The sequence below is a fragment of the Salmo salar genome, chromosome ssa15 (assembly GCF_905237065.1).
Source record: "Salmo salar chromosome ssa15, Ssal_v3.1, whole genome shotgun sequence".
Classification (NCBI taxonomy): Eukaryota; Metazoa; Chordata; class Actinopteri; order Salmoniformes; family Salmonidae; genus Salmo; species Salmo salar.
Window position 1 is genome coordinate 93,134,262 of NC_059456.1, and position 22,798 is coordinate 93,157,059.

Sequence of the window (22,798 nt, forward strand, 5' to 3'; positions counted from 1 at the left end):
TATGTACAAGAAAAAAGTTCGCACAGACAACAAAGAAGCAGAATTGGGATATTTTCCCCCCCAAATGATGTCTGGAGAGATAGAGGAAAGAGTTACTACTACGATGCTTGAAACTTGGCCAACTACAGCGGCTATATTCGGCAAGTGGCAGTGCATGTTTTTATGTCCTTCGATAAATGTTTACGAGGACCATTTGATTGTTCATAAACGTGTCGTTAATAAAACTACAGTCGAGTTCCTAGCTTAACATAAAACCAACACTGGAACAGTGAGGACAGACAGCAACGACAGGGACTGAGGGACTTTTGTGCTGCAGGGGAGAGGAGTATTTGGTTCAAGGAATAATCAGGCTAGCGATGTAGGCTTGCAACAAGACGAATACACTTTCTTGTTTTGTGAGACTAATATGGCATACACTGATCTATGATCCGAGAATAAGCCTTTGTGTTGTCATATATGCCTTAGAGAACATATTAATCAAATAAAATCAACTTGTATTTGTCCAGTACATTTTTTTTAGCAGGTGCAGCGAAATTTCTGTTTCTCCAACAGTGCAGTAATACTTAACAAAACAAAATGTGCATTTGTGTATTCCGAATGTGTATTTTCTCATCTCAGTCATGTATAGGCCTATCTAAAAAGAAAATGAAATGCAAAATCCTATGTTATTTGTCACATGCTTCGTAAACAACAGGTGTAGACTAACAGTGAAATACTTACTTAAGGGTCCTTTTCCAACCACGCAGAGTTAAAGATAAAGATTTGTTTTTTTAAATAGTGACACGAGGACTATATAAGGTTGATTCAGATTAACTGCGATAACGACGACGGACTTTACTCTAAAGGATAGTGGATAAGGGTTGACATTGGTGATACAAGATGCAGTTCGTTGTATGCATGCTATGGTAAGATACATACTTTAATATCAAAATATTCATTTTGAGCTTTTGCAGTCTAGACGAATAACAGACAATAATGCACAATGTTGCCGTCCAAAATTACAAAATAGACATAGCCTATTATCTCAAATGTAACTAGTCATTGCGTTGGTGACCTACAAGATCAAGGGAGGTCATTCGTTTTTGCTTTAAACTGAATAAATGTATGCAAACTTAGACATCTCAAAATGTGATTATTTAATTATCTCAGTAACTACTGCATATTTTGAACTTCCTGTAATGAAAACATGTATATGCTGTACAGCATCCTTACATTTTGAAGTGTATTTCTCTGTCATGGCTGTTTGGTTCAGATTCAACCATGAAATATGAACCCCCAATAAGTCTGTAACCTGCAGCAGGTGTTTGTGTAGTACAGTATGGTAATTATGGATGGTGCTGAAGAAGGCGTTGTTTGACTCAATGTTAGGCAATGTCATTTTTAGGTTGTGTTATAACTTATGTATTAAATATTGTGACGAGTAATCCATATATTATTATCAATACGATGCAACTAAATATCAAGACAGGCAAATAGAAAGTATTTTTCTCAAATTAAAAAGCATAAACCTTGAGCTCACTAACGTTGAGTATTTTCTCATACACAGTTAACATTCAGGCCCAATGAGAGCACAATCCTATTTTAACCCTAGGGGTTTCCCTTGATATCAAAACCATGAAATCCTAAATATAGCGTATCTATTATAGCCAAGGTAATCTTTCATTAAAGGTCTAAAATACATCTCTCTGTCATACTGGATTTCAAACCAATGCGTAATGCACGCTCTATCATTTTACGCATAAAAGGCAGCCGGTTCTAATAAAACTAATGAACTATTCACAATAATATTTACTATATATATATATATATATATATATATATATATATATATAAATATATGTGGTTAGGATCAGATCAGTTATATTACAGCTGGTCGGCATTTTGCAACACGTTTTGACTAAACAGATCTTCTTCATACAGCCTAAAAAAAAGGTAGGCTATTGTTTAGTGATTTAATTTAGAATTTTATTGGTAGAAATTACATTAATTTATTTAAAGGGATACTTCGGGATTTTGGCAATGAGGTCCTTTATCTACTTCCCCAGAGTCAGATGAACTCGTGGACACCACTTTTATGTCTCTGTGTCCAGTATGAAAGAAGTTAAGAGGTAGTTTCACAATCCAATGCTAACTAGCGTTAGCGCAATGACTGGAATTCTATGGGTATCTGCTAGCATGCTAGTAGATACCCATAGAGCTAGTAGATACCCACAGACTATATCTAAGACACAGAGCAGTTTGAGTCTTGTTCAGTATTGTTAGACACATATAAAATGAATCTACCAATATTAGTCTTGGAATTGCCTATTGAATGGAACATTCACATGACAAATGTAATTATATCAGGAGACAAATACTAATTTGAGCATGGTTAATCCATTATTTTTGTCATTACTTTGCTGTCTTGTTATTTATATTTGAATGTATTTATTGTCCTAATGATCATTGATAATAAAATAAAATATCCAATGTATGTATCCTGGTTTTCATAATATTTTGTGGACACTAGGCTTATTTCCCTTTCTGTTATTGACCATACCTTGAATTCTCTGATAACTTCAGGCTACTAGCCTATTAGCGTGTTGCCTGTGTCATGACAGCTGTTGTTATGATGCTATATGTAGGCCTACTGATAGAATAAACTACGCCATAATGCAACCCCCGATTGGAAAGCCTAGTTTAGAATTACTGTTCATTCATTCACTTCAAGTACATTTCATAATATGATACGCTAGATCTCTGCGACCCAAATGCGCTCTTTCGCACGTCACCATGATCCTTATTATTTATCATTTGTTCTGGTTAAATCAAAAGAGTCGAACTAAATAGCCAAATATTTTGTATTTTCTCCATAGCCTACTTTATCATCCCTAACAATGTTATTCTATCAAATTCCACTAATGTTGTACATGTATCTTGCACATTCAATATTAGGAAATGCTTTGAAATAATGTATTTACACTGACTGTCAACTGTTTAGAGCAATGGCATTGGAAATCATTGTCCAAATATGGCGAATTAGTTAGGGCGAGGGCGGCAGGAGATGAAAGGGTGCAGAGTGTCACCGTAGACAACAATAATGTCCAAAGGTGCTGTCGTCTCAGTGCAGGGGTCAGACTGCAATATATTGTTAGCAGTCGGATTCCTAACTCTTCATTCAGAAATGCTACAAGAGACGCTTATTAGAAATCCATATTTTTTGCGCATTCATGTTTCAGTCAATCAATAACCAAAACATGTCCAAAACATAAGTATGTCCAAAACATAAGGCTACTGTTTACGATACATAGGCCTACTAGCTAGCCTACATAATAACGACCTTAAGTTGGTGATATCTTTTCCAATAAATATGAAGGGAAACAGTAAAAAAAGTCCCCTTCCGCTTTGTTAATAGGCCTACTTTGCGCACTAATATGTTTAAATAAAAAATCCTCAGAATCCATAGAACCATGTTTAATTTGAAATGTGATTAGATATACACCTACTCCTAAATCATTTGGAAAGTTTTAAACGTCTTATGTAACATTATATGGATCAAAGTAATTTTTGGAAACTATGATGGCAAATGTGTGGAGCTAAAATAATATACAAATCAGGAGAATGGTATACTGGCTAACTAGAATTTAAATCCACATTTAACCATTAGTAAATTCTAGGTTTGATCTGAACCTTGCATCCATGTCGCATAACCGATTAAGATTATTCTGAATGAATTGTGAAAATATCGCATTACAAACAGTGATCAGTGTATTTACGTGAAGGAAGCTCAAGTAAATACTTGTTTTCATAGCCTATATGATACATATATTTGAACAAGGGACATATTGTTGTATTGTCAAAAGCTCATTTGAATTGTCAAATGAATAGGCCATATACAGTTCAGAATTGGCATGTTGAACTCTTACCCTCAAACATTTATGTTGAATCACCAATGTGTCTATTTGGAAACTATTCAGCGAACATATTATTATTCTGATAAATAACAGAAACGTAATACCGTCAAAAAACACAGTAAGTATATGGTTAAGGCCACTTGGAAAACAAGTGTTATAATTCATACTTTATGAGCTATCCTCTGGGTACACATTGCACATTCTGTTGTATATGTTTTTTACCCAAATAAATTCCATTCAAGGCAACAGCTAATTTAGGTGAATGAAGGATGAGGTAGGTCTATGAGTTCCCCCAAATACTTCATATAGCACGATAATCATTAAGTGCATCAAGATCTGTCATAAGTTTAAGAGGTTTTCCTTTTCATGAAGCCCTTCATGACTAAAGGGTTATAAAGCGTTATTACACGGCACTTCATTTAATTGGTTAATTAATAATAAACCCAGACCACTAGTAGAACAGCCAAGTTCTTCTTTCCGTGTCAGATCACAGAAGATAGACAGAATGAAAGTTTAAAATCCAGTGCACTCAAAAACGTGATTTCCATGTATTTTACATATATTTCCACACTATGAGGTTGGAATAATACTGTGAAATGTAGAAAATTATGCTCATGGCCGTTTAGTGTAAGAGCTGTTTGAAAAGACAATCTGGAATTTCAGTCTTTTTTTGGTGGGATGGAGTTTTGGCCTTCCATGGTGACATCACCATGCGTAAATGAGTTAATAGACCAATAAGAAAGATAGTTCCAAACCTCTCTTCCAATAAGAGCACATTTTCAGTTTGCCTCTCCCCACTAAAGACCACTCCCAGACAGTCCTAGAAAGATTCTTGCTTTAGAAATTGCTCTTTGCTAAGAAGCTATTTTTGTTTCTTTTTGACCATTTTCATTGAAAACAATCACAGTAAGGAACTAAATTGCTACAAAGAAATAATTGTATATTGAGATAAAAACGTCTGCATTGGAACTTTAAGGGCCTTTACGCCATACCCTAATGACATTGCTCATCCTAAAATGTATATATTTCTTAATGCCTTTATTTTACTTTTAGATCTATGTGTATTGTTGTGAATTGTTATATATACTGCACTGTTGGAGCTAGAAACACAAGCATATAGTTAGATATACTGCACTGTTGGAGGTAGAAACACAAGCATATAGTTAGATCCTACTGCACTGTTGGAGGTAGAAACACAAGCATATAGTTAGATATACTGCACTGTTGGAGGTAGAAACACAAGCATATAGTTAGATATACTGCACTGTTGGAGCTAGGAACACAAGCATATAGTTAGATATACTGCACTGTTGGAGCTAGGAACACAAGCATATAGTTAGATCCTACTGCACTGTTGGAGCTAGGAACACAAGCATATAGTTAGATATACTGCACTGTTGGAGGTAGAAACACAAGCATATAGTTAGATATACTGCACTGTTGGAGGTAGAAACACAAGCACATAGTTAGATATACTGCACTGTTGGAGGTAGAAACACAAGCATATAGTTAGATATACTGCACTGTTGGAGGTAGAAACACAAGCATATAGTTAGATATACTGCACTGTTGGAGCTAGGAACACAAGCATATAGTTAGATATACTGCACTGTTGGAGGTAGAAACACAAGCATATAGTTAGATCCTACTGCACTGTTGGAGCTAGAAACACAAGCATATAGTTAGATATACTGCACTGTTGGAGCTAGGAACACAAGCATATAGTTAGATATACTGCACTGTTGGAGGTAGAAACACAAGCATATAGTTAGATATACTGCACTGTTGGAGGTAGAAACACAAGCATATAGTTAGATATACTGCACTGTTGGAGGTAGAAACACAAGCATATAGTTAGATATACTGCACTGTTGGAGGTAGAAACACAAGCATATAGTTAGATATACTGCACTGTTGGAGGTAGAAACACAAGCATATAGTTAGATATACTGCACCGTTGGAGCTAGAAACACAAGCATATAGTTAGATATACTGCACTGTTGGAGGTAGAAACACAAGCATATAGTTAGATATACTGCACTGTTGGAGGTAGAAACACAAGCATATAGTTAGATATACTGCCCTGTTGGAGGTAGAAACACAAGCATATAGTTAGATCCTACTGCACTGTTGGAGCTAGGAACACAAGCATATAGTTAGATATACTGCACTGTTGGAGCTAGAAACACAAGCATTTCCCTGCACCCGCAACAACATCTGCTAAATATGTGTATGGACCAATAAAATGTGATTTGATAACAAACGAGCACATTCTGAAGAGAGATTTAGCTGGTTACTGAGGTGTAGATAGCTTATGTTTACTGCCCAAAGTTATGCAGGTGGGGCGGCATGTAGCCTAGTGGTTAGAGCGTTGGGCCCGAAAGGTAGCTGGATCGAATCCCTGAGCTGACAAGGTAAACATCTGTCATTCTGCCCCTGAACAAGGCAGTTAACTCATTGTAAATAAGAATGTGTCCTTAATTAAATTTAAAAAAAAACGGTTGAATGCAAGTATTGTTGCAATGTTCATTAATTATATCATTTACAAACTGCTAAACAATATTAACAATATTTAAACAAATCCTGATGTAATCAATGTGCTTGCACAGCAAGGAAGGGGTTTTGATTGATCCATGTTGCATTTGAACATTTTACACAGGTATAGGCATAGGCCTAATTGAACGTTTTACTGCAGTGGGCTATATCAGGGTCACACAGAGTGTTTCTTGGCAGTCTTAAACAAATCTACTTTGAAACAAGTATACACATCACACACATGGTTATGGACTTAAACAAAATAAGACACCTGTACCATGTCAGATATAGTATTACATTTTGAGTTTGCATTCCAATATTACACTTTAAATACATCACAGAAGACTTAAAGATAACACAAACGTATGACATAGAAATAACGGATTTTCGGCGGCTTTAAAAAAATTCTGGCGCCTTTTTAAAAGAATGTTTATTAATTATGAAATTATGAAAATGATTGCCTATAGTGCCTGTATAGTGTATTATCTCCTCATAACTCTGATAATATTCGACAATTCATAAAATTAACAACGCATGGATACATACACACACACACACACACACACACACACTAAGGTTACACTAGGCTACTTGCCACTGTGATGCACCATTTCGTTTCAGAATATAGGCCCACCGCAAATGCTTGAATCCGGTACGAGATACCTCTGATTATGCCTATTCAGATAGCAGTAATCATGCACACATTTTGTTTTGCCATCACACAACAATCAGTGCTTGCCGCTCTCGCATGATCCAGTCTTACATCAGCCAGCATTAGGCCTACACATACCCAGACACCCGGATGGTTGTGACAATGAGTTAGCCTTTATTAATAGTTCTCAACGAGTACTTCCCTAGCCGCTCACAGACAGAGATACATACCTAGTGGACTGTAAAGACTTATATAACAAATACCTCCAATAGCCTAGCTATTCCCGTTTTTTCTTCTTCCGTGCTCCACCTGTTTCAGAATTTTAAATGGGTTATTCAAATGCCGCTGTGCAGTTTCTGACAGCATGCTATTTACTATTGAAATTGCTATTAATTTGAGAAAGAATAACTTGTGGACAGAAGAGGCAAAAGTATTATCCATGTAACAAGAACCTTTATAAAAAAAAGTTGCTACATTACGTGCGTAATGGCTGTGCGTAATTGTGCATTAGTGCGTAATTGTACACTAGCGCGAATTACGCACCGTCTCGGTGTGTAAGCAATGTGTGTTTCCTGTGGGTGCTATTTGGAGTGGTGTAAACTCTTTGTCAGTGATGCATTCCAGGGGGAGACGCCTATTCACTAAACTGAATGAAACTGACTTTGGATTCCAGACGGTCTCTGCTAGATGCACTTACTGCTGTGATGATGAACATATAAACACATGCTCTCCCAGAGAGGTGACTTTGACTGTGCCATCTTAAAAACGTTATTGGCTAAACATGAAATCATTTTGTTGTGTATTATGAATACGACACACAGTTGATATTCAAATTAAAATGGATAATACATGTTTCTCGGCCACGTCTTGTCATTTCGGTCATGTGAATGAAATCAGTTAAATTATTACCACAAACATTTCAAATGAAATGAAATGAAATCAACCTATATGGCCCAACATTCCAATGCTGATAACTTGACATAACCTAGTTAGCTACATGAATGATTCATAAAGAATAATAACATAACAATTGCGAAATAGAATTTGCCCACAAATGCACAAATGAAATAGGAACAGGACATAATACATAAAGAAATATTAGGTAATATACCCAGCGTATTTCAACTATAGGCTAATCTACCCAATTCCTTTCCATTGAATGAACATTTTGTAAATGATTGGATTGTTTATAATTCACGTCCTCTGGACGCATTATAGTCTAAATCCAGTCGATGACCTAGATTAGTTTCTTGAATCAGAAAACGTTTTGTCATTTGAGAAAGTTGAGGAAAGGGAAACAATCAAAGGACATGTAGCGGCAGGTAGGCTAGTAGTTAGTGTTGGACTAGTAACCGAAAGGTTGCTAGATCGATTCAGCGAGCTGCCCCAGAACAAGGCAGTAAACCCACTGCTCCTAGGCCGTCATTGAAAACAAGGATTTGTTCTTAACTGACTTGCCAAGTTAAATAAAACAAAAATGTCATGGTAAATATATTATGACGATGGAGTCATTTCCCCTTAACAGGTGACAAATGCGTTACAGGTCAACAAAACCTACGGGATATTCAACGGTCCATTCAGTTAACCCAAACACACACACAGTGCCACAATCAGGACAATACTGGACCATGTGTACCAAAGAAAACGTATATTCAGAAGAAGATTAAAGAGCCCATACATTGTTTCCAACTTTAAGATCAATAAAAAAAATACATTTTAGAGAAAAGAAAAGTAAATTCTGTTAATTAACATTTGGCTGGCTGGCCTGATAGCCACGTGATCTTGAGATGGTGGCCGAACAAGCTAAGCCTGTAAAGGACATTCCCATCATTTCATGGTCCAGTAACCAACACCAAAATCAGGGGAAACCTAACCAAAAACCAGTAACAAAATTATAAGGCAACAATAGCGGTCTAACGTCTACCCCATGTTGTTTACAACCCATTCTCCATCTGAGAAGCTAAAGTACTTTTTACAGCCCGCCACAAACATGAGAGCCGGGGAGAAAAAGTGTCCGTCCCGGCTATTAAAGCTCCAGTTCATTTACAATGCCATTTGCGATGACTTCAGTCAGAGTCTAGGGTGTAATTAAAGGATAGTGTCGCCCTTGATGAAGACGAACTGACGTAATCAAGGCAGTTTCTTGTTGCGGAGCCAGGAAGCGAATCCCAACAACATGAAACTACCTAAACCACGCTTCAGCTGCGCTAGACGTGGTGTTCCAACCGGAAGGGAAACAAAACAAACAGAAAAATATTCAAAGCCAAGTAAGGATTTTATTGTCTGTCTAGCTATTACTATACTATTAGTATAGCTTTACCCGAATTATATTCTTGTCTCTGTCATGCTATCCTAAATAGGCTTATCGTGTAAAATATTAATATAAGAATAATACATGGTGTATAAAAAAGCTCAACCAATAAACGGGAAAGATCGTTAGACATTATGCTGAAGAACATCAGAATATGTGATAAACTGTTCTAACGTCTCCAGAAATCGCAATCATGTAGACATAATAGACAAGACCAGTAGCAGCAATACCAAGAGCTGTCAACCAAGCGCCAATGGCAGAGCAGATTACTCATCTCCAAATCACAGCAGAATAAATATCTATTTGTGTCCTACCTTGCATTTCCTCACACACACTCTGTCGTGGTGGTCCTCATGTATCCATGCTGTCCTTGTTATTGTTGTTGATAATCATCCATCTGTTTCCTTTCTTGCTGAGATGCAGTATCCTCAGTATCCTCCCATAGCAGAGGTTTCCCGTCGAGCGTATTCGTTCTATCCAGTAGGCATAGCAGACCCTCTCCTCTGTGTAGAGTAGCGTGTCCCTCCTCTCCTCCACACACCTTTAAACGATGCATCTTAACTGCAGCAGCCAGATAGCACATTATATTTGCAGATCATAAAATCCACCCCTAGCTGAGCGCTTCTACCACGAGACGATCCTGACGTTAGCATTTTATGACCTTGACTTACTGTGCTCACCTGGATAATATTTAAATCAACGTAATGGTCTCCCTCTTCTATTAAAACGGCCATGATCTTCCCAATGTCTCTTATCCGCAGCCTCTCTCTCATTCCCTCTTTTTCTCTCTCTCTTAACATAGTGGAAATGGAATAATAAGGGGAAGGACAAACTATATTTTCTATAGGAATAATCAACAAATATGACGCGAGCAACAATGTGGATGCAAAAAGTCCAGTGCACGAATAGCTTCTCACACACAGCAGCAGAAAACTAAAGACAACACGATGAAGCTAGGCGGTAAGAGGACATTGCTCAAGAACAAACTAAACAACGTATTTTTTCATTCCAGCAGTTCTAAGCTGCTTGAGTGTTGGTGTTCATTACAGGCCTTCAGTTTTATTTTTGCTTTATATGACAAGGACAACGGCACCACTATTTCATGTTCAGGCAAACTCAAGTGCTGAAGTCCTTCCTTCATAAAGTCGTGTACTCTTGGGTATCGTTGAGATATTGTGTGTGTGTGTGTGTGTGTGTGTGTGTGTGTGTGTGTGTGTGTGTGTGTGTGTGTGTGTGTGTGTGTGTGTGTGTGTGTGTGTGTGTGTGTGTGTGTGTGTGTGTGTGTGTGTGTGTGTGTGTAAATTGAAGGGTTTTATAGATCATATAATTTCAGGTGAAGTTGTAGGCCGCCATAAGATGATCCCGACCCCGACTTTCACTATTGAGTTTCTTGAGCTTCATCCTTCGGTTCTGGAACCAGATCTTGACCTGTCTATCGGTCAGATCGATACTCTTACTGATCTCCAGGCGGCGCTCGCGAGACAGATACATGTTAAACAAGAACTCCTTTTCCAGCTCGAGCGTCTGATACTTCGTGTACGGGCATCTCTTCTTCCGTCCACTTTTGGCTTTTAACCAGTTTCCTGGAGCATTTTCCAATGTAAAATCATCTGTAGACATAAAAACATGGAAAAGGTGAGCATAGGCCTACTGAAGGTCTACTTCCATGTTCAAGACAGACTATATCAGAAATACTGCATTCCAATTGGTCTGCGTCAGGTCTGCACTGCCGCACCGCAATGTCTGGACGGTCTCTGCCAGTCTTTATCGCAAATGCACATTCAAGTTGTTGAGCTTGAATCAAATGTCCACGCTCTTTAAATACACGGCTTTAAAAATAATCTATTTTTGGACTTTCTTGGAACGCTTTGAACGAAAATGCAAATACTTTTAATTGAAACATTATGTAGGGCTATTCCTTTTGACCGGATTCTAGTGTCTGTCCCTGTGCTATAGGCCTACAGACACTATACAAGCCCAGCCACCATATAGTCTTTATGTGGTTTGAGGCTATAGGGGTACTATACCAGCCCAGCCACCATATAGCCTTTATGTGGTTTGAGGCTATAGGGGTACTATACCAGCCCAGCCACCATATAATCTTTATGTGGTTTGAGGCTATAGGGGTACTATACCAGCCCAGCCACCATATAGTCTTTATGTGGTTTGAGGCTATAGGGGTACTATACCAGCCCAGCCACCATATAGCCTTTATGTGGTTTGAGGCTATAGGGGTACTATACCAGCCCAGCCACCATATAGCCTTTATGTGGTTTGAGGCTATAGGGGTACTATACCAGCCCAGCCACCATATAATCTTTATGTGGTTTGAGGCTATAGGGGTACTATACCAGCCCAGCCACCATATAGTCTTTATGTGGTTTGAGGCTATAGGGGTACTATACCAGCCCAGCTACCATATAGCCTTTATGTGGTTTGAGGCTATAGGGGTACTATACCAGCCCAGCCACCATATAGCCTTTATGTGGTTTGAGGCTATAGGGGTACTATACCAGCCCAGCCACCATATAGTCTTTATGTGGTTTGAGGCTACAGGGGTACTATACCAGCCCAGCCACCATATAGTCTTCATGTGGTTTGAGGCTATAGGGGTACTATACCAGCCCAGCCACCATATAGCCTTTATGTGGTTTGAGGCTATAGGGGTACTATACCAGCCCAGCCACCATATAGCCTTTATGTGGTTTGAGGCTATAGGGGTACTATACCAGCCCAGCCACCATATAGCCTTTATGTGGTTTGAGGCTATAGGGGTACTATACCAGCCCAGCCACCATATAGCCTTTATGTGGTTTGAGGCTATAGGGGTACTATACCAGCCCAGCCACCATATAGCCTTTATGTGGTTTGAGGCTATAGGGGTACTATACCAGCCCAGCCACCATATAGCCTTTATGTGGTTTGAGGCTATAGGGGTACTATACCAGCCCAGCCACCATATAGCCTTTATGTGGTTTGAGGCTATAGGGGTACTATACCAGCCCTGCCACCATATAGCCTTTATGTGGTTTGAGGCTATACGGACACTCAAATTAGATTGGAAATAGTTTAATAATTAATTACGCAAATTCCATATTTCAGGGTACATGGATAAAATGTTTGGTTAGTCCTACTCTTCGATTGCCTTAAAAATGCCCAACCTTTTTAAACGATTGATGAAATGAATTCAAACAAAAGAGGAGAATATAAGAAGAGCATCTCTGGATTATCAACGGGCTTATTTCGCTCCTAAAAGACGACGCAAAGGGAATAATATAGGCTTAATGAATGGTTCGATAATACCACATGGAAGGCTACATTGTGGCGGTTAAAAATAAACCTATGTGTGGCGCATTTAGCCTACAAATAGCGGTACCGGAAAATATGTAGCCGACACTGTTTAGAAAACAAACGATGGATATGTTTAAAATAGTGCAGCAGCATAAATGAACTAAAAGTCAACTTTCAACTGGAATTTTATGTGGACTATAATGATGTTTGTATCTTAATGGTTGTTTGGTTGAATCTTAGTTGATTAATTATCATTATAATAATAATACATTGAACATTCGTTAACAATATATATATATATATATTCACCATTTTTGTTTCCTTGTATACGCTACCATAATAATTAAAAAGTCGTTTAAGCTTTTTTCTCAATCAAAGATCTCATGTAAGATCTCATGTAGTATTCTCATGTAGTATTACCTATCCATCTTTATGAATGTTATTTCAGTCTAAAAAGTAAATCGCAGGGCTACACTATTTTACCAAAAACAGTAATTATGGAAATTGAGGCGTATGTGTGTCTGTCTGGTCTATCTGTTTTACGGTGCACGCGCGTTATGAGTGTGTGAGCTTGTTTATTTCAATGATAACTGCTCAACTCACCTTCGCACATTAAATAGAAAGGTGATAAATGCCGTCGCCACAGTAACCCCTGCTAGGCTAGACCGTGAAATGCCCGTTCAGAATGTCTCCGATATATACAGAGCGTAGATATACAGTAGCAAACCAACAATATAAAAACGCAAACACGGAATGACATGCTTAGCTCATGCATGCAGATTAAATTTTAGTATGCTCTCTAGCAGAGGTTTTATTGTAGGATTATAAGTACATTGTACTGTGTGTGTGTGTGTGTGTGTGTGTGTGTGTGTGTGTGTGTGTGTGTGTGTGTGTGTGTGTGTGTGTGTGTGTGTGTGTGTGTGTGTGTGTGTGTGTGTGTGTGTGTGTGTGTGTGTGGGGAGAGAGAGAGAGAGAGAGAGAGAGAGAGAGAGAGAGAGAGAGAGTGGGGGGAAGCTTTCTGGATTACCTTTCAATTCGTCAGAGTTTTCAGAACAACTGTCAGTCTTTGCGCTCTCTTCTTTCTTCCGCTGTTCTTCCCCTTCGATGCCCGTTTCCTCGCTAACTTTCTCCTGCGTAGATTTGTTAACCGTTGATTCTCTTGGTGATTCAACAGATGTCGTCACCGGGGACAAAGACGCAAAGCCTGTCCCGAACTGCTCCTCTCGCTGTTCCCTGCTCTTTCCGGTGTATACCCGTCTTACTCCTCCATAACATTGGGACACCTCCGAGACAGCGGTTTGGTCCGTCTGGCTGCTGCTATTGTTCCCAAGCCGAATGTAAGAAGCCGACTCTGTATTGTCCGTATTAGCCCTGCTGCTACTGTCACCCTGATACAGACAACAGAACGCCTCCTTTTTGACGTTGTCGATTGGAAACGAACACGGTTGTAAACTGGACTGGGCAACAGGTTGCTCGTCACTGTCAGTTTTAGAAGCTGAGGTCCAAGTGCCCAGTTGGGATGACAGGTAAAGCGCATCTTGGTAGGAGCCGAGAGGATGGCTACCAAGAGGAACCTCGTCTTTTTTGGGAAGGGGCGATCCAACTACTCCAAAATGTCTCATCATTGAGCATCCATACTCAGATGCAGCCGAGTGGATGTACATTCCTGGGTTGCTGCTGGAGTAGCCCTCGCCTCTATAGGAAGATGATGATCCTCCCATCAAAGAATCCATCAGGAAATGACCGGCAGCAATGTTATCCTGGCATGACATTCTTTTTTATTGTTGGTGTTGTTGGTGTCTTTTGTGTTGCTGTGGTAACGGTTTTTCTCGAGGAGAATAAGGACAGTAGGACACTGACAACTTTTTGGAGCCAAAAATATCAGCAACATAATTATGGATTCTTGGAGCGCCATGTCATGTGATTTTCAGACCAATAGCGGCGTGGAAGTGGCATTGACGCTCCAGACTAAGGTGACGTCAGCGCGGTCAAGTTGTTAAGCAAAGGGATTTTTGCACGGTGAAAGGGCGCCACCTAGCGGAGAGATTTAGGGGGGAAAAGCCACGGGAGGAAGGAACAAAGGAGTGGAGAATTTTTTTTGCAATCTGTTACGTGGGTATAGCCGAAATGAAATATAGTTCAATAAGTAATCGTTAAGATAGGCTAACATAAAAACAAGACCGCGCAAATAATTCGATAAATATGATTATTTCTTGGAAGTCGCTGCAAATGCCACTATAGGAAGTCACTTCGTTCTGGTATTCGTCAATACATTGAGATAATCCAATGGACGTACATATTATCAGCCCCACTCTCGGGTAGGCCTAGACTTGTTAGGCCAATTGATTTTCATAAGAGGTGGACTTTGCAAGTAACTGTAGCTAGTCGTTGTTGCACCAGCAGTTGCATAAGAACGTTTGTTCGATTAAAATCTATTTAAAATGTTAACCAATGTGAGTATTCCAAAGTGTATTTTTGCCTAATTACTTTAGCAGCCCTATTTTTCTAGAGCATTTTACGGTAGTGCTATTCCTTGTATGTATGTATGTATGTATGTATGTATGTATGTATGTGTGTGTGTGTGTGTGTGTGTGTGTGTGTGTGTGTGTGTGTGTGTGTGTGTGTGTGTGTGTGTGTGTGTGTGTGTGTGTGTGTGTGTGTGTGTGTGTGTGTGTGTGTGTGTGTGTGTGTGTGTGTGTGTGTGTGTGTGTGTGTGTGTGTGTGTGTGTGTGTGTGTGTGTGTGTGTGTGTGTGTGTGTGTGTGTGTGTGTGTGTGTGTATGTATGTATGTATGTATGTATGTATGTATGTATGTATGTATGTATGTATGTATGTATGTATGTATGTATGTATGTATGTATGTATGTATGTATGTATGTATGTATGTATGTATGTATGTATGTATGTATGTATGTATACTCCTTGTAGTCCCAGTAACGCCGAAGCATGTGTAGGTGTTTTTCTTATCACCAAAAGCTAGAACATTCAATGAAATATGTTCTCTATGATCTTTCTACAATTCATCATGAGCCTATAAAGAATGGTTGGTGGCTAAATCTTTTTCTTTACGTTTAAAATGATATCAAGGATAATTATACTCCTGGTCCTTTCTTTTCCACTTCAACTCGTTTGTAATTCGTGTGTAATATTTAATTCATATAAATACAGGCGTGATATCAAACTGAGGGAGAAAAAAATGTACATTTATGCCACGTGTAAATTGTTTATTGAAGACAAAGGACCATAACTTTTTTAGACAAATATCAAGTGTAATTTCATGTAGACATGTAGACAATTAAGCAGACATTTATGTGTAGGTTTTTAATTTAGTACTAATTGAAGCTTCGACTCAGACATTCTTAAATCCATTGCAAATATATATGTTGTTACATATATAATATATACTATAGTTTATATTCATTCTTAGAAAGAAAAACATCTGGACAGAACCAAAAACGGTTCTATGCTTGCTTCATATATGGCACCCCTTAAGGTTCTGTATATAACCGAAATTGGGTTCCCAAAGGTTCTATATCGATTGATTCCATTAAAGAACCCTATATGGAACCCAAAGGTTCTATGTGGAACCAGTTTTGGTTCAGTGAAGAAGAAGCCCTGGGGTTCTTTAAAAGAAAAAAGATAAATATCAAAAGGGTTCTGTATAGAACCTTTAGGGGTTCCATATATGAAGCAAGCAATATAACCTTTTTGCTTCTACCCAGAACCTTTTTTCACAGAGTGTACAGTACATTCTATAGTTTCCCCATGAAAATAACGTTCTATCATTTAAAACGTTGCATACCGATAATCTTGTTTTCCAGTAAGGGCTCTAGTTCATATTTTCTGATATTGATAAACCAAGGCGAAAGTAACATTTTATTTTTGAATTCATGTTTTTTGTATTCCTATTCACATATTGTTTTGAAGTTAAAATGTAAGAGGAGAGTAAAAACATCCTATATGCTGGACGGTGTAGCGTGTTAATAGATTATTGTGTTTCCTTATTTTTGAATCACCTTCACAGTGTGAGTCAACACCAGAATCAAAAAGATGCGCATATTTTTTTCAACCGGAGGCCTATGAAAATGGCTATCCATAAGGCGTATGTCTAGTGTTTGTTGTTTTATACTCGAATATATATCCTCAACACGATTGATATTCCCATTACTAAGGTAATACAGTGACATCGACAAACAGTAGGCTACCAGGTTTAGCAACTACTGCCAAACAATGCCGGGCCCCATAAGGCGAGTGTTGTTATTGCTCTTGTGTTGGCTATGACGCTTTATAATGAAAGGGGCAATCCAACCTCTTTTTTTCATTTAATTTCATCACGAGCAATGATAAATAGGGATTATCAGACTTTGCACGTCTTGTATTTTAAACTGATGCAAAAATGTACGAATGGTTACTAGGCCTACGTCTCATTTGAATTGAAACATAGAAGGAAACGTCTCCGTGAATTTAGAGGTTGTTTAAGTCTAGCCCATAGACCCACAACTTCTTCTGTTCCTTAAGGCAAATTCAGATAACACCAGAGCAAGTTGAGTTGCATAGCAAAAAGTTCAAACGAACCGGATGAAAAAGGTTTAAGCATATTGACAATTACAGACGCTTTGTTTAATTTCGAAGCAAATAACAAATAGTCTAGCTAATAGCCTAACAGAAATTCATCACATTATTCATGTTTATGTATATTGAATGGTGTGATGCCAAGGCGATTTTCAGCTAAAATAAATAATATTAGCTAAATGCTGTGGCCTATTTCAAACAGGAAGATTAGGCTAATACATATAGGCTGTGGAGAATGCTGATATTTCTCTACCAACCACTGAAAGCTACAAGTAATACCAGACTGTTTTGATTGGTTTCCTCACCTGTCCATCATTTCATCGTCTTGTTAGAAATGGAATCCAGGGCTCCGTTGAATCAGATCCGCTTTAGCCAACATCTGTATAGGGGTTGTTTTGGCGTTGTCCGAGGTGGAACTGCGTTAGAGCGATCACATCCACAGGCGGCTCCTGGCAAATCCATGCGGCCTTGTTTACAAGTTGGAACCCTGGAATGTGAGATGTAATCTACAACTCCATTAGGATGATAGAAACCTTCATTATTTCGTTTAATGAATTTCAATTTGAGCGTCATTATTTCTATAACGCCTACACTTTCTCATTCTGAACTTCTAACGCGAGTGAGGTGGGTGTGGCTTCGATACAATGATCACAAGAGCAGCTGCCCACTGTTTAGACAGCTCCAACGCAGCTCCACTCCAAAACCACCAGCACATCTGCTATGCAGGTGTCTGCTATCACTGGTTAGCGCTTGATCTGATTGAATCTAGGCGTCACAGACTTCCATTCTAAAGCTAGAATTCAATTTGAGGACACATTCTGTAAACCTATATGATCTTTTGTATTAATTTGTATCAAAATATGTTAACAATATCTAACAATGAAATTGACAATAAAAATTATGTTTTTGGTCCATGCATGCTCTTCAATGGCATGTAGCCTGTAGGCTGAAAGCTATTTTTGTGTGTCTTGATTTCGTTCTGAAAGTTACCCACACACAAGCAACTGCATGTAAAACAATGTTTAATTTCTAGAGTAAGTTTAGTGCACCAACATAGTATAATTCTACACATGTATGGAATAAAAGGGATATTATGTTTATGATCTTACAATTTCCATTAAAAGCACTTTTCTTGTTTTCACATACATGGAACCTGGGGTATGGCTATAGAGATCTAGAATACATGGAACCTGGGGTATGGCTATAGAGATCTAGAATACATGGAACCTGGGGTATGGCTATAGAGATCTAGAATACATGGAACCTGGGGTATGGCTATAGAGATCTAGAATACATGGAACCTGGGGTATGGCTATAGAGACCTAGAATACATGGAACCTGGGGTATGGCTATAGAGACCTAGAATACATGGAACCTGGGGTGTGGCTATAGAGACCTAGAATACATGGAACCTGGGGTGTGGCTATAGAGACCTAGAATACATGGAACCTGGGGTGTGGCTATAGAGACCTAGAATACATGGAACCTGGGGTATGGCTATAGAGACCTAGAGGACTCATCTTTCAATCTGTACCATTAAGCACCTGTGACAGCATGAGTGCCATCTCCATTTAGAAGTAGTCAATTTTCTTCATTACTATTTCTTATCCCTCCTGATGACCCAGTTGGACATGACTCCAACAGGGAGCCCATGCTGGTATGGCCTTTTGGCCACTAGAGGCCTCGATCATTCTCTATGGGTATGACTTTAAATTATATTCTATAAAATGAAAAAGTATTCTCAAATGGGTTTTTATTGTTTTGTGATAGAGAGATAATGTTAAATGCTGCTTTAATGTCACCTTTAGGAGGCTATTAAGTTTGCAAACTGAAACCAGCATCCTGAAATCATGACATTCTTGTGTGTAATACCGATGTCAGAACCTTGAGTGAAAATGCAGAATGCGTGTGTGTGAGTTGTACCTTTCTCTATCTACTTCGAAATTTGGCGTTTGAGGAACATTGATGAACGTCTAATTCTGACGTGAGAATATGAGAGCTTGTAGCTACCCTGCTATCTCTCTGTGTGTGTCTGTGTGTGTCTGCCCGCTTACCAGTCATATTATCTAAATGAAGAGAAGGATGAATTCTGTAATTGGCCTACATTGAAGATTCAGACCCAATTGCATTATTCCCGGTAGGTTAAAACCCCACCTAGAATCTGGGTCATTCCATAATATAAGTATGAACTGTACTTATCATAACATTTCTCATAAATAGTTTCTCTAAAATAGTAATTGATCAATAAACAATGTATTTATTCAGCTAGAAGCCCAATAATAAAACGTATCGTCATGATCTGTATGTTACTACGTGTGAATCACTATAGCTTTGTAGGCAATGTGTGCCTCTTTGCCCCAGTTTTTTACTATGTGTGTTTGAGGGGGTGAATTGTGTCGATTGAAATGCCTATAGGTGTGAATGTTTTCTTTGTGGGTTTGTTTTGTTCTTTTGTGCACAGATGGATCTTTACGCACATATGTATAGGCCTACTTAAGCGTGCGCGCACACACAGACGTAGGGAATGTTTCATTTGCTCGTAGGTATGTCCTTTCCATTCGTTATATTACTAAATAGCTGTTGATTTGTATTTAGTATAAAATAAGCACAGGCACATTTATGTTTTACGTCTTTAAACTTTATTCAGTCTAGTAATATATTTACCATCATGCCGAGTAAATAAAACAGACAGGCTACCCACATTCAGGATTACGCATAGGCCGCCCATCCCCTTGCCATGTTGCGCATATGGAGAGACGCCAAAACTAGTTTGCATTGCAGGCCGCCATGACCGCCATGATATATCTTTCCAATGTGATGTAACGAGGTTGAGCTCCTTGCAAGCAGACGTCCACACCCTGTGAATGTGGGAATGAATGGTTGAGGCATGTAGCTTCTTAAAGACAATTATAAATCAAAGGTGGTAATCGGAAAGCACACATTGATATTATATTACATTCCAATATGGTTACGACCACACAAGGGACCACAGGTTAGTTTCTTCGACGTAGGCTCCTGTATATCTACAGCATTGTGCTTTCATCACATAGAGGGAAGGTAAGCCACCTATGTACGTATAGGCGCATGTACATTGGAAATCACTATGGCCAGAACTCATTGCAAAACAAATATTAAATTGCAATTTGTATCCAAACGGCCCTTTTTCATTTTTGATGTAATACATTTTTTGGTTTGTAAGCACCCGTTCATTTGTTTGTGCAAGAGGATATTTGTTGAGTGCGTTATCTCCCTTCACGTAAGAAGTCATTGCAGAATTATTTTCAAAATCTAGGCCTATAACAAGCTACTCTCTGAGGAACCGGATAGCGCGGGCTTGTGCTTTCAAAACACTGCGCTCCTATTATAAACCACGTTCGTTTTTTATTACATTTTTTAAAACCTTTATCTAACTAGGCAAGTCAGTTAATAACAATACAATGACGGCCTACCAAAAGGCAAAATACCTCCTGATGGGACGGGGGCTGGGTTTAAAAATAAATAAATAAATAATAATAATAATTATATATATATATATAAAGAGAGAGCTAAGACAACAACATAGCAAGGCAGTAACACATGACAACACAGCATGGTAGCAACACAACAGGACAACAACATGGTAGAAAAACAACATGGTAGCAATACTAATTTGGGAGACAACGGTTATTATTATACAGACTTTTACATAAAACGTCTGTGGAAATCAATAGCATCATACATTTGATAAGCATCGCGTGTGAGAAAAGGTTCGTGTGTAATGTGGAGGTAGGCCCATCATGGTAACACATTATTTCTTGAACATTCCCCTTTAATCTGACACACAGAGTCCTGACCTAGCACCTGACTAAAATGTGGAGAAAATGATTAAGCACAAACACAATTTCAAGAAATCTACCTTTAATTACAACGACACGTAATTTAGACAGTTTATTTATCCTTCCCAACTGAAAACATGTATGGATAAGATAAAGGAATGTTAAAAACATCAGAGAAATGAAACAGGCCTTCAGTTCTCACAAAACACATAACAATAACACATACATTCTAATTATTTCAGCGGTGCCTAAAATGCAATACAATCCATTCAAATAACCATTAGCTACTATCACTTCGAAAAGAGTCATCAAAGATTTCGCTATTCGTTAGGTTAGTTAATTTTCAACCTTATTGAATCACCTGCCATGCATTTGCTCTTACGAAATGTCATTCTTTAGGCCGTCTCATTGCATTCGTCTGTGACAGACCCGCCATTTTCCTTCCTAATAGCCAAGCGCCCAACGGGATCAGCTCAACTGAACCAACCGCCGGATGAATAGTATCCTCTCTCTCGTCGTCTCTCAGGATCAATCACGATCACCACATTAAAACTAGAAGACAACCAAAACAAAATCAAATGTAATTCAATATCGAAGATTCCATGTAGGCCTCCATTTTAATGACGTATGAATTAAAGCATCCATCAAAAGAATAACACGGTGTTTCTAGTGTCCTATAACTTTATAAAGCCTATTGAAGGAAAGGAAACAAAACATTGCTCTCCCATTGTGCGACCAACACATTCCGGGGTGAATTCTGGCCCCCTGTGGTTGATAGGCAGCCGTTTGAGGAGCCTCGAGCCTCTGCACTTAGAGGACGGTGAATATGTGTGGCAAAGAAATCCAACAAATTACCGACGTCATCGTCCCAGGGCCAAGGTTGGTGGGTGTGACAAGTCTTCTAGCCTTGATCTCTGCCTTCTAGCATCTCCCCCCTCATCCTCTGTCACAACTAACTTCCCCCTCTTCCGCCCTCGGCTTCATTCTGGAGGGTGACTGGGTAGTGTGTTACATAGAACAAACACACACACAAAGAGAGAGAGAGCGAGAGAGAGAGAGATAACAAAATTGAATGGAATTCTGCATCCTTCTCAAAGAAGAACATAACCCAAATGCATTATCTATACATTATTTTCCAGAAGAAACGATGGAAATATAAAATAGGTATTAAAGCTCATGCCAACATGTTATAAAACTTGTCATGCGTGAAAACGTATACATTTTACAGGGACAATAAAGTGTATTTACTGGGCGTGCTAAAGCTGGCGAAGTTACCTGCTGTAGTTTAATGGGAGGGGTCAAAGTTGGACTCTCTACACATTCCTTTTTCTGTTCCCACTCACTCCCATTGGTCGATACCCCTCCTGCACAGATTTCCGGGCAAAAGGGGCTCCTTGATTCCACTTTATTGCAGCGGGTTAGAGGTGAAAGCCTTGACATTATTGAAGTTCAAAGACTACTTTTAATTATAAATTGTAGTTAATACATACACGTGCAATCTTCCATAGACATATGCTCTGTGAGCACGCGGGCGCAGGCACGTAGGCCTACCCAGACACACAAAATCTATCAAATCAGTCACACACCAGTAATGTCCTCGATATTTATAGATGTGCACATACACCTACCACCATTGACCTGGAATTCCAAGATCTAACTTTAGGGTCCGTTTTATCAGAAATGTCTGTCTGTCAAATGGCTAAAGTGTGTGTGTGTGTGTGTGTGTGTG

At 38.8% G+C, this 22,798-nt stretch overlaps 2 protein-coding genes and 1 long non-coding RNA gene across 9 annotated transcripts in view; all 3 read right to left on the reverse strand.

The window, feature by feature from the left end:
- Positions 1–14,617, reverse strand: part of hoxc4ab (homeobox protein HoxC4ab) — a 103,057-nt gene extending 88,440 nt beyond the window's left edge. For 6 of the 7 annotated variants that reach the window (XM_045695197.1, XM_045695193.1, XM_045695196.1 and 3 more), the window contains exons 1-2: positions 13,710–14,557; positions 9,706–11,001 (exon numbers count right to left, since the gene is read on the reverse strand). In XM_045695197.1, coding sequence (XP_045551153.1) covers positions 10,721–11,001; positions 13,710–14,454 — 1,026 coding nt within the window. In that variant the 5' untranslated portion in view covers positions 14,455–14,557 and the 3' untranslated portion in view covers positions 9,706–10,720. Of the gene's footprint in view, positions 1–9,705; positions 11,002–13,709 lie in introns of all 7 variants that reach the window. The other variant, XM_045695192.1, reaches the window with a different exon arrangement.
- Positions 10,492–14,617, reverse strand: hoxc10ab (homeobox protein HoxC10ab). Its single transcript, NM_001139532.1, has 2 exons — positions 13,710–14,617; positions 10,492–11,001 (listed from the first exon to the last, which is right to left on the reverse strand). The coding sequence occupies exons 1-2, from the start codon at positions 14,452–14,454 to the stop codon at positions 10,721–10,723; spliced, it is 1,026 nt and encodes a 341-aa protein (NP_001133004.1). The 5' UTR covers positions 14,455–14,617; the 3' UTR covers positions 10,492–10,720.
- A 6,517-nt stretch (positions 14,618–21,134) lies between these two features.
- Positions 21,135–22,402, reverse strand: LOC106572583 (uncharacterized). The gene is made up of 2 exons (XR_001321154.2): positions 21,925–22,402; positions 21,135–21,621 (listed from the first exon to the last, which is right to left on the reverse strand). It is a non-coding gene; the product is annotated as an uncharacterized lncRNA (long non-coding RNA).
- Positions 22,403–22,798: the final 396 nt, after the last annotated feature.